Source organism: Rhinolophus sinicus, chromosome X (genome assembly GCF_036562045.2).
Source record: "Rhinolophus sinicus isolate RSC01 chromosome X, ASM3656204v1, whole genome shotgun sequence".
Taxonomy (NCBI): domain Eukaryota; kingdom Metazoa; phylum Chordata; class Mammalia; order Chiroptera; family Rhinolophidae; genus Rhinolophus; species Rhinolophus sinicus.
In genome coordinates, this window is record NC_133768.1 from 110,967,195 (window position 1) to 110,979,648 (window position 12,454).

Genomic DNA, 12,454 nt, shown 5'->3' on the forward strand with positions numbered 1-12,454 from the left:
GCCAGCCTGCATGGAGATGCTGCCCCTCCCTCACCTAGCAGGCTCAATCTGGCTCTGACTGGAACTGCTTTTCTTCCTAAAGCCGCTGGATGGCTGAGGGTTTAGCTTAACGGGATGAGCCATCTGGGGACTGCAGCACAGCCATCAGGGAGCCTGGGACTTGGGGTGGGGGGAATGGACACTTCACATATTCGATCAGGACAATGATCCCTTCCTTCCCCACCCCATGGCTGTTCTTGGCCCTGGAAAATTCCAAACAGGCTGCTCAGCTGCCGGTGGAAAGGCAGCTGAACAACCTTGCTCTTGCTGGGGAGGCCTGGAGGTCCCTAGGGAGAAGAGTGCCAAGAGTAGGGAGCTAGGACCTCCCAGCTGAGGCCTTTGGGGAAGGGTCTGTGCACCCAGTAGGCACCAGGGGGCAGCCTTACCCAATTCCTGTCTGTGTCTTCAGCGGGTCTGGCAGGGGTGGGGGCAGCAGGGTTCCCTATGACACCCACCTTGGTGAAATTGTGTAGACTTGTGCCTCAGCTAGGCAGGCTCCCATCTGCCCCCTTAGAAGACTCATAGAGTTCAGTCACCCCAAGAGCTGGGACCTTGACTTCCACCTTCCAGGGCTGCACCCCTTGGAGAAGGCTGAATGCCCAGAGAAAGCAGGGTGGTAGCTGTGGCAAAACCTAACAGTACACCTGCAGGCAGACATTCCCACCCCCAGCCTTTCCCTTTCTGGCCAGCTGGGCCCAGCCCTTCAGGAGGCCAAAGCATCCTGAACCCCTCTGGTGCTCAACACTGGCCCAGCCCCCAGCTGGGAGTCAGAGAGGGGCCAGAGATGGTACAGGCTGGAAGGAGGGGGAGAAGGAGACAGGGTCCAAGGATGGCAGGAAGGCAGCCAGGGAAGCGGCTGTCCTACAACCGGGAAGGGCAGGTTACGAGGGGCTATCTGGGCCGGCACTAGGCCCAGATTAACCTGGGGTCTGGGGCGGTTTGGCCCCTGGGGAGGAGATGCTGGCGGGCGCCCCAGGTAGCAGCCATCCAGCTTCCCGCAGGAGCAGCGTCTCGTCCTCGGGAGGAGGGCGGGAGGAGGTAGGCGGAGTGATGGGGAGGGCGGGAGGGAGGGAAAGATGGAGGAGGGGGAGGGGGAGCGGCCCAGTCGTGGGGGTGGGGCGACGGTGACATCACCGCGGAGTCGGTTCTTAAGCGGCAGCCGGTCAGGCCGGGGAGGAGAGGGACGATCGGAGCGCGGTGGCGAGTCACTGAGCCCGCCGCGGCCCAGAGAGCGGCTGGAGCCGCCGCCGCCGGGAAGGAGGGGCGAGAGCGCCCGGGCCGCAGCCGCCGCCGCCGGAGCCGGAGTCGCCGCCGCCGGAGCCGCGGGCGAGCCAGGCAGTCGCGCGAGTCCGGGCCGGGGCGGGGGGCGCGGGCCATAAGCCCCTGCTCCGGCCGCTGCTTGCAGACAGTGGGCGCCCAATGTCTCCCGCGCCCCGCTAGGCTGAGCCTCGGGCCGGGCGAGCCGCCGCTACCGCCGCCGCCCGAGCCGCGGGCAGGAGCCTCGGGAGCCGCCGCCGCCCGGCCGGGCCCCGCCGCCGCCCGCGCGCCCCGGGCCCCGACACACATGAGATTCTTCAGGCTCACTTTCAAGTGCTTCGTGGACTGCTTCTGACCGCGCCGCCCGTCCGCCCCGCACCCCGCCCGCCGCCCGCCCGCCCGCCGCCCCGACCCCGGCCCGGCCGCCACCGGCCCCGGCCGGCCCGCGCCTTCGGGGTCCCCGAGCCGCCGGCGCTCCCCGCCGCCCGCACCCCGGCCCGGCCCGGCCGCGCCGCCAGCCGGGGCCATGGCGAAGAAGAGCGCCGAGAACGGCATCTACAGCGTGTCCGGGGACGACAAGAAGGGCCCCCTGATCGCGCCCGGGCCCGACGGGGCCCCGGCCAAGGGCGATGGCCCCGTGGGCCTGGGGGCGCCCGGCGGCCGCCTGGCCGTGCCGCCGCGCGAGACCTGGACGCGCCAGATGGACTTCATCATGTCGTGCGTGGGCTTCGCCGTGGGCCTGGGCAACGTGTGGCGCTTCCCCTACCTGTGCTACAAGAACGGTGGAGGTGAGCGCCCCCGCTCCTACGCGCCATGGACCCTCCCCTGCCCGCCGCGGGCCCCACTGCGCGCCCCACAGGGGCGTACGGGCGAAGTCCAGAGGGTGGGGAAAGCCCCCAGGGTGGTCGGGGCCAGGGCCACCCCTCGCCTGCAGTGGCCGCTCGGTTGCCCAGCCTGGCGGCGTCCACCCCCTGGCTGGTCATGTGCCTGGCAGTGTGTGGGGGGAGGGAGCCAGGGAGCCTCCGGCCCAAGCCGCGGGGCTGCCCCCCCAGACTCCCGGAGCTCCGGGATTGGCCACTGAGGTGGGAAGGCGAGGCCTGCCCCCTGGGGGGGCTCCCAGAGGTGAGGAGCCCTGGCTGCCCCCGCCAGTTAGACACACAAGTGGCACATTGTGTGGGCCCCCCACGTGTGCACACACGAACACACACACACACAATGGGCCACTCTGTCCCTCCCCCTCCCCTCCCTTCCCCTCCCTTCCCTTCCCCAGCTCCTCTCTCTTCCCTTCCCCTCTCTCCCCTGCCCTCCCTTCCCCACCCTCCCCTCTAGCCTGGGCCTGGAACACTGGGTGCCTGAGCCAGGCTTGGGAAGCCTGCGGCCTGGGCCGCCCGGCGCCGCCGCTGGACACACTGCATACACACCCCATGCCCACTTGACTGCCCCGACCCAGCTTAGCAACAGCGATGGGCACGCGGGTCCTGTGACTGTAAAGCAGCACCAGGGTTGATGGAAAGCCATGGTGACTGGGTGATAGGTGGGAAACTGAGGCCCAGGGTGAAAGCCTTTGCCCAAGGTCATACACAAGAAGGATGCTGGGTCCAAGAGCTAGGCAAGCTGCTGCTAAGCCCAGCTTCTGAGTAGTGGAGACAGTTGAGCCAGGGGCAAGGGGAGAGGACCTGTGGAGGAGGGGGGAGTGTACAGGGGTCTACTGGGGGCCAGCTCCCCCCACCCCTGTGGTCTCTGGCCCTACCCTGCATGCTGCCTCCAGAGTCCGGTGGCCTCCCCTACAATGTCTGTCGTCGCTCACTGACACCTTCAGACACCACCACCCCCCAAGTCCACTGGCAGAGGACTGCCACCCACCCACCCTCTTCCCTGGACCTTCACACTTGTAGGAGAGCGTGTAGGTGCAGGGAAGGCAGGGGCTCCCTACACTCTCCCAAGCCAGGTAGGCCTCTGGGCCTGAGCGCCAGCCATAGCGCACACACACATGCACACACATGCCCTTGCTGCCTTTCCTTCCTGTGCTGCCTGGCAAATGTGGAACTGCGACATGAGGGATGGCTTGTGTGTGCAAGCACGTGTATCCTCCATGCCCGTTAGGTCACCCTAGATGATTGTGGAGGCAGAAGCCTTGTGGGCATAGGAACCACCGTCCCCCCCCCCCTCGCCAGCCCAGGGAAATGGGCCACAGCACCCCTTCAATACTCCGCCCCCCAGGGCTGTTCACCTGCGGCCTCTGAGTCAGTGGCCACCCCCTGCACTGATTCACTCAGTGGGAAGTTATGATGGAGCTTGGGTGGAGCCTGGAGCCGAGGCTCCGCCCCAGTCTCCTAAGGCTTCTGAAAGCTGGGCTGGGCCTGCACAGCCTGGCTGGGGGTTTGGGTCAAGTCCTCCGCCTGTGTGTCCTCCCTCAGGTGTGTTCCTTATTCCCTACGTCCTGATCGCCCTGATCGGAGGAATCCCCATTTTCTTCTTGGAGATCTCGCTGGGCCAGTTCATGAAGGCCGGCAGCATCAACGTCTGGAACATCTGCCCCCTGTTCAAAGGTGAGCAGCCTTGGGCCAGTCCCTCTCACTCTCTCCCTCAGGGTCCCCTCCCCTTTCCCACGGCTGGGGCAAGGCTGACACCCACTTGAGAAATCTCGGCCCACTGATGGACCCCCCCAGTCATGAAGGGGAAGCTGGAGATCATGGCGGGAGACCGCCCATGACCTTGGGCGGGCGGGGGCTAGAGAAGGGGATTGGATCCCTCCACCAGGGTGAGGACGCCCAGGCCCAGCAGGGCTAGGGACAGACCCTGTCAACCACACTCGGCTCCCTGGGGCTGAGTGAAGAGTGGCTGGGTGCGAGAGACGATGGCTGGAGAAGCTGCTGGGGACAAGCTTTCCCAAGGCTAGAGGGACAAGTTTATATGGGAGCCTTTGAAAGTTCAGATCTAAAGGGAAGAGCTAATAATGGCAGAGATCACCTTAGAGCCCCTTCTGTGTGGGGGCAGTGTTCCCCTATCATCTCTCAAGGCCTTGGGAGGAAGGTTTTAGTGTCCCTGAGAGGCTGGAACACAGAGAGGTAAAATGATTGGCTGAGGTTGCCCGCTTAGAAGGTGACTGACTCCCACACTGCCCCAGCTCACCAGAAAGTCCCCCAAGCTGCCGAGTACCAGAGGCTACGGGGGGCCAGATGGAGGCTTGGCCCTCCTTCAACTGCTGTGGTGGCAGTGAGACCCAAGAAAAGGGGACAGGTGTGTGAGGCTAGGGAGTCGACGGGACTTAACGCTCAGATGGGGGCAGGGTGGAAGAGGCTCTGCCTCGGGTCTCAGGAGACTGCAGGAGGCGAAGCCATGAGCAGGGGCTGATGTTTGGCCAGGGACATATTGGGGAGTTAGCCCAGTATTGGGACAGTTGCCCAAGGGAGAGTCCAGGGGCTCGGTCAGGAGCGTGACAGAGAAGGACCTAGTGTGATGGATGGATGACGGGGAGGGGGAGGACGGCAGATGCAGGGAGCAGGCCAGAGAAGACTCTTCACCGAAATTGCCCTGTTCCTAGGCCTGGGTTACGCCTCCATGGTGATCGTCTTCTATTGCAACACCTACTACATCATGGTGCTGGCCTGGGGTTTCTACTACCTGGTGAAGTCCTTCACCACCACGCTGCCCTGGGCCACGTGCGGCCATACCTGGAACACTCCTGACTGCGTGGAGATATTCCACCACGAAGACTGTGCCAATGCCAGCCTGGCCAACCTCACATGTGACCAGCTTGCTGACCGCCGGTCCCCCGTCATCGAGTTCTGGGAGTGAGTCAGGCGCTTCTGGGCCAGGCCGGGCCTGCCCCTCTCTCTGGACTCCAGAGGTGGCCCGAGTCTGCATGGGGGAATTCGCAGCAGGAGTCAGTCCTGGGCCCTGCCTGCCCTAGGGAGAGACCCCTCAGCCTAGTCCTGGTGGGAGCCGGGAAGTATGGGCCTTGCTCCATCAGCACCATTTCTCACTCTGGGCACCGTCACTCCGTGGTGCCAGCCAGCCTGGGGGTGGGGGATGGCTGCCAGCCCCACCGCCTCTGCCCAGGGACTCCTGGGCGCCAGGCACATACTCTGTGATGCCTCCAGGCGGCAGGCTTGGGCTGGGGCCCAGCCCAGGTGCTGAGGAGGGACCAGCTGGACACAAGGGCTGTAGGAGGGGGAGCACCACCCCTGGAACAGCTCCTAGTCGCTTTGCTCTCCGCTGGCACAGCCCTCATGGGCTCTTCCTCCCCCAGGAGGAAAGTCTTACGGCTCTCCAGGGGGCTGGAGGTGCCAGGGTCCCTCAACTGGGAGGTGACCCTATGTCTGCTGGCCTGCTGGGTGCTGGTCTACTTCTGTGTCTGGAAGGGGGTCAAGTCAACAGGAAAGGTACAGCTGGAGGCGGTGGGGGGGGGGTGTCTGCCGGGAACCAGTGTTGCACCGGGTGGTGACCGGAGCAGGGTCTGTGCCCGAGGAGGGGGCGGGTACTTTAATCCAGGCCACTTGATCCCCACCCCATGGCTGCACAGTCCTCCCAGCCTCCAAATCCAGGCCCAACAACCTTCCCTCCCCAGGGTGAGGGACCCAGGCAGCAGCTGCTCTTTCCCTGTGTCAGGGGTCCCCGTCTCCACCCTCCATCCCCGTTCCTTCCTATTCCTCACTCACTATCTGAGTGTGTTTGGACGGTCTGGGTGGACCTCTCCTATGGCCCTCTCTGTCCCCCAACTGGCCCAGGCGGGAGTGTAGACACATGCCTTCCCCAGAAGCTGCCTGTCAGGTTCGGGAGAAGAATGTGTAAACAGATGCATAAGAAGACAGTGTGCCGAGGGCCATGTGCCATTGCCAGGTCCCAGGAAGGCTGGCATATTCCCAGCAAGGTCCACAGAGTAGCCGCTTCCTGAGCTGGCGGCCCCATTGGGCGCGAGGCAGAGGCCTTTGCCATCCGTGTCACTCTTATCTCTGTCTCCGGCTGGCCCACTTCTAATCCCAGCTACCAACGACCCCACCTCTCTGCACAGGATAATCTCGAGTCGGACACAGGAGGTGTAGGGCCTGCCCCCAGGCTGATGTCCCACTCCTGGCCCGGGGAACGGCCCTGCCTGTGCTATCCCTCTATGATTACATGTGCTTCCCATGGGGTGCTGTTGCCCCAGAGGAGCACCTGGCTTCCTTTGGGGGAGCCATGGCTCTGAGGAGTATGAGGGGGCTCTTCCCCTGGCCTCCCTCCTGACCTCTGACCACACTGTCCAGTGGTGGGGGACATGGCCTGCCTTTCTCAGGCTGCCCATGCTGGGGGCTTCTAAGGAGAGGTGGGTGCTGTAGGCCCCTCTGAGCACCCTCGCCCTCCAGATCGTGTACTTCACTGCTACGTTCCCCTACGTGGTCCTCGTTGTGCTGCTCGTGCGTGGAGTGCTGCTGCCTGGCGCCCTGGATGGCATCGTCTACTATCTCAAGCCTGACTGGTCCAAGCTGGGGTCACCTCAGGTGAGGTGGAGGCGGTGGGGTGTATACTGGGAACCAGCCCAACAGGACACTTCACACATACTCTTCCCTGGCCCATGTCCAGGTATGGATAGATGCCGGCACCCAGATTTTCTTCTCTTATGCCATTGGCCTGGGTGCCCTCACGGCCCTGGGCAGCTACAATCGCTTCAACAACAACTGCTACAAGTAAGCACCCCTGCCCTGCCCTCCCCTGCCCTCCCGTGGGCAGCAAGCAGGCATCCTAACCAGCCCCCATGGTCTCCTGTGTCCCCAGGGATGCCATCATCCTCGCGCTCATCAACAGCGGGACCAGCTTCTTCGCTGGCTTTGTGGTCTTCTCCATCCTGGGCTTCATGGCTGCAGAGCAGGGCGTGCACATCTCCAAGGTGGCAGAGTCAGGTAAAGACCCCTGGGCCCCAGCCGGGCCTCTGGAGCAGCAGCTGCTGTCCTCACGTACCATGTATAAAAACGCACATGCAAATAGACATTCTGAGAAATGAGAGAATTCAAACTCAACTTGTCACATCGCTCTGGGCCAGAGGCAGGCCTGGATAGCAGCTGCAAGGAAGGCACAGCTGTTTCAGCCAGCCCAGGGCTGAAGCCCTCGTGGGCCAGGCCACGTGGAGCCTGAAGCCCCTGGCCATTCTTCCCCAGGGGCCTGGGGATGTGTTCTCACATTTGCCAGTGTTGCAGAGGGAAAGGAAGGCCTTCACGGGGTCTATAGTGACCAGAACTCCGAAGCACACACCCCACTCTTATGGGTGGAGGTCTGCTAAGGGCCTGCAGGATTCTCCCAGCCCCTGGTATGGGACACCCACAGGGGTTTGAGTGGCCCCACGGTGCCTTGACACGAGAGGAAAGGCCCTTGGCCACGGGGTATCCTGGCGTCCTCCACTATTCTGGCAGCACAGGGCAGGGTGTGGGGGGACAGCACATGAGCACAGACCACAGGTGTCCACATGCTGTGCCTTCCCCCTCAGGGCCTGGCCTGGCCTTCATCGCCTACCCCCGGGCCGTCACACTGATGCCCGTGGCACCGCTTTGGGCTGCCCTGTTCTTCTTCATGCTGCTGCTGCTAGGTCTCGACAGCCAGGTTTGCAGGGGAGGATAGGATAGAGGGCTGGGTGGGGGTAGGGGCCAGGGTGGGGTGGGCAAGGGGCGTGGCCTGAGCTCCTGGCCACAGTTTGTAGGTGTGGAAGGCTTCATCACAGGCCTGCTCGACCTCCTGCCGGCCTCCTACTACTTCCGTTTCCAAAGGGAGATCTCCGTGGCCCTCTGCTGTGCTCTCTGCTTTGTCATCGACCTCTCCATGGTGACTGATGTGAGTGGGGGCAGGGTGGGGGCTGCCTCAGGCCCCCCGCTGCCATCCGCCACCTGCCCTGACCTGGCTCTGTCCCCAGGGCGGGATGTACGTCTTCCAGCTGTTTGACTACTACTCAGCCAGTGGCACAACCCTACTCTGGCAGGCCTTCTGGGAGTGTGTGGTGGTGGCCTGGGTGTACGGTAGGTCTGGGCTGAGGGGCGAGGGGGGCTGTGGCATGGGGCAGGGGTGGTGGGTCTCCAGCTCCGGCCCTCCTGCCTCACCTCACCCCAGGAGCTGACCGCTTCATGGACGATGTGGCCTGCATGATTGGGTACCGGCCTTGCCCCTGGATGAAATGGTGCTGGTCCTTCTTCACCCCGCTGGTCTGCATGGTAAGGGTTAGGCAGGCTGGGCTAGACCGGGCTAGGTGCCGCAGGGCAATGGCTGAGCTCCAATTCACCCCACAGGGCATCTTTGTCTTCAACGCCGTGTACTCCAAGCCACTGGTCTACAACAACACCTACGTGTACCCGTGGTGGGGTGAGGCCATGGGCTGGGGCCTCGCGCTCTCCTCCATGCTGTGCGTGCCCCTCCACCTGCTGGGCTGCCTGCTCACGGCCAAGGGGACCATGGCTGAGGTTAGTTCCCTTCTGTTGGGGCAGGGCCTTACCTCCAGACTGCCTGCCCACAGGGATGGGCCATTGTGCCAGAAGCCTGGGGCCAGCTCAGACAGGGTTGGATGGCAGGAAAGCTGGCCCTCCAGGGCCATGGAAGGGGGAGGAGAGGCTTGTCATTAGCTTCCATTCTCACAACCACAACCGTCTCCCTGGTGCAGCAAGTGGGGCCTGGTCAGTGTCCCAGGAGGAGCAGCCAGCCCTGGGCCGAGTTCGTGGCAGGTGGCGGGAGTGGAAAGAGGCCAAGGACGAGCAGGTGCCCCTCCCCGGGGGCTCACCATGTCCCTCTCTCCTGCAGCGCTGGCAGCACCTGACTCAGCCTGTCTGGGGCCTCCACCACTTGGAGTACAGAGCTCAGGACTCGGACGTCAGGGGCCTGACCACCCTGACCCCAGTGGCCGAGAGCAGCAAGGTGGTGGTGGTAGAGAGCGTCATGTGACAGGCAGCTGGCTCCCAATGCCAGCTCTCCCTCTTGTAGCCATAGCAGCCCCTGCTTTAGCCCCCTCACCCTCTCCAGGGGCTTGCCTTTCCCTGACACTTTTGGGGTCTGCCTGGGGGGGAGGGGAGGAAGCACCACGAGTGCTTATAACTAAAATAACTTTTTTCCATTTTTAATAAAATGCCAAAAATATCACAACCCACCAAAAATAGATGCCTCCCCCCCCCAACCAAGCTGGTGCTCACGCTGCTTCCCAGGCCCTGCCACCTGCCCCCCCCCTTTGTGCCTGCTGCCGCTGCCATGCCCTGCCCACCCTTGCCTGCCTCTCCAGGCTCTGCCCAACACACCCTTGGGGGGCCCCTCACTCCAGAGGCAGCAGTGGCAGCTTGGGGAACAGAACAGGAGAGAGGAGGAGGAAGGTGAGGGAGGGTCAGTGGAACCAAGGTGAATATTTCAACTGGGCTAGACCCGTCTCCCCATCCCCACTGTAGAAGCTTCGAGAGCCAGCCAGCAATGGAACCTTCTGGTTCCTGCGCCAATTGCCACCAATATCAATTGTGTGAGCTTGTGTATGAGTGCATGTGTGCGTGAGTATGTAGGGAATATATAGATCTCTATCTCTTAGCAAAGGGGAATACCAGGTGTAAACTGTGCCTGTGGGCAAATGAGGCTTGTATTTTGCACATTTTATAAAAACTTGAGGAGAGATTTTTCTGCTTGTATATTTCTAAAGAGAAAACAGCCCCCAGGTCCCTCTCCTTGCCAGTCCCAGTCCCTTTCGGCCCTTCCTTATTCCTCTGCCCCAGCCAAGGAGTGTGAATTTATAGATCTAATTTTCATAGGCAAAACAAGAGCTTCGAGCTGTCGAGTGTGCGAGTCTGTCGTGTGGGTGTGCATGTGTAGTCCCCAGCCCCTGGCGGGTGGACAAGTGCACGGGAGGGGCCTGGAGGGGTGTCCACACAGCCCCTTTGCCCACAAGTCGTTGGGGGTGAGTAGATGCGGTGTTGTGTCCCAGGGATCTGGGGCTGCTCACCTGGCATGCTCAAGCTTGCCCACACCCTGCCCCCTGGGCTGGGCACAACGGCAGGGGTCTGAGGTGGGCACCAGCCAGGAAAGGGATTGGGGCTTGGCTCCCACCTGCCAGCTTAAGGCTGATGCACTTGCCACATCTCAAGTCTTCCGTGTAGCGGCTTCACTTGCCCACTTCGGTCACTCCAATCCCGAGACAGCCGGGTGGACCCTAGAAAGTCGTCCCCCACACCCTGACATCAGCTGGACAGATGAGGCTGGGTGAGGGGGCAGGGGCAGCGGGGACATTCTTACTGTGCTAAAAGCCACTGCAAACATAGCAATAAAAACATGTCATTTTCCAAAGCTGGCTCCTGCTCCACCTCTGCTTGTCTGGGGGGGGAGGGAGATGGGACTGGAGGTTTTCGGGGAGGCCTCCCCACCTCGAGCTGCTTCCTGGGGCAAGCATTTGTTCTGAGGGTGTGTGCCCCCACCTGTTCCAGGACCTGGGGAAAATAGAGCAGGGGAGGCAGCGGCAGAAAGCCTTTTCCCCACGGAGCTGACACACTTGGGGAGAGAGGACAACAGTATGCGAAAGAGGAGCACGGAGCAGGGCAGGTGGGTTTGAGGTCATGGAAGGTGACTAAAAAGTCACGAATGCAGAGATTTTCCAACGACTGCCCAAATGCCACCCTGAACAGGTGACTTTCCAAGATGCAGGCAGTGAGTGCCACACGAGGTGGGGAGGCCAGAGAGGAGGCTGCGGCAGAGCCCTGGGGAAGGTGATCGCAGGACCAGGACTCTCACAGGGCAGGAGAGAAATCTTTGGATGAGACACCAGTTTGCAAGGCAGAACTGAGACAGCCTGAGAACCTTAAAGGGTGGCATCGCCAGGCCCTATGCTGGGCAGACAAGGAGGAAGTTTGGAGGGGATGGTGGTGCCATCTGAGTGGAGACCTCGCTCTACACAGCAGCTGGAAAAGGGACCTAGATTTCTGTAAAGTCAGGACGGGAGAGAGTACTTGAAAGTTCTCAGCACATAAAGATGGGATCCCTGCACCTGGACGAGCTTGGCAGGGGGGGCCGAGTGGATGGAGAGGGAGTAGCGACCCAAGCACTGAACCCTGGGGCCCTGAGACACTCAGAGGTGACAGAGAAGAGGGGGAGCGGACGGTGGAGACAGAAGGGGTGGCCAGCAGCGTGGGAGGGACCTCGAGTTCTGAGCTGATCCTGGACCATGTGTGAGGACACCCCCCTGGGGGGGGTCAGGGAGGAGGTGGTGATGGGCTGTCAGATGCTGCTGCTGGTCAAGGGAGGGGCCGAGAACACGGGCTGGGTTTGGCGACCAGATCATGGAGACCTGGACAAGAGAGGTTTGGGGGGCGGGGGTGCAAAAGCCTGACTGGAGTGGGATTAAGGGATGGAAGCAACTGAAGTGTCCGTGGACAGAGGAAAGAACAAAACGTGGTCTCTCCACACAGTGAAATATTATTCAGCCTTAAAAAGAAATTCGGACACACGCTACGACATGAAGCTTGGGGACACTATGCTAAGTGGAAGCAGCCAGATACTAAGAGACAAATACTGTATGATTCCATTGTGAGGTCTCCAGGGGAGTCACATTCATAGATAGCGTGAAATGGCTGGTGCCAGGGGCTGGGGGAGGACGACGGGAAGTGAATGTTTAATGGGAACAGTTTCCACTTTGCAATGTGGGGGACGAATGCACAACAATGTGAATGTCCTTGATGCCACTGAGCTGTAATCTTCAAAATGATTAAAACCAACGTTTTAGGTTACATATATTTTACCACAACTTAAAAGAAGGGGTGGGGAAGAACTGGAGACAATAAATCCATTCAGGTCCTTGTGGGCCGGACCTCAAGCACAAGAGGCTTCGGCCCTGGGTGAGAGCAGGGCACTGCATGCAATCATGGGAGGGAGGGCAGCATAAGTCCTGGGCACGGGGTGGCCGGGGTCAGCTCAGCCAGCAGCTGAGGCAGGCCTGGGGCGGGGGTGCTCACGCTGCATGGCAGCCTGGCCAGAGTGGACAGTCTGCTGCACTCGAGGCCCTCCCAGGCCAGTCCCTGGTCTTCATAGCAAGGCATGGTCCCCCTAGTGAGGAGGGGCTTTAGCAGTGCAGCCAGGGCAGGCTCTGGCTTGTGGTGTCCCCATGAGCCGTGCTCCAACGGTCACCGAGAACCTGGACGGGGGTTCCCCACGGAGCTTGGAAAGGCCTCTGAGCCTGTGCTGA

At 61.9% G+C, this 12,454-nt stretch overlaps 1 protein-coding gene across 1 annotated transcript; it reads left to right on the forward strand.

Annotated features, from left to right (window-relative positions):
* Positions 1-1,685: 1,685 nt before the first annotated feature.
* Positions 1,686-10,570, forward strand: SLC6A8 (solute carrier family 6 member 8). The gene is made up of 13 exons (XM_019755165.2): positions 1,686-2,084; positions 3,714-3,845; positions 4,841-5,090; positions 5,549-5,681; positions 6,642-6,776; positions 6,859-6,962; positions 7,051-7,175; positions 7,757-7,869; positions 7,960-8,097; positions 8,177-8,279; positions 8,371-8,471; positions 8,547-8,717; positions 9,052-10,570. Exons 1-13 carry the CDS (start codon positions 1,823-1,825, stop codon positions 9,190-9,192), a joined length of 1,908 nt encoding a protein of 635 aa, XP_019610724.2. The 5' UTR covers positions 1,686-1,822; the 3' UTR covers positions 9,193-10,570.
* Positions 10,571-12,454: the final 1,884 nt, after the last annotated feature.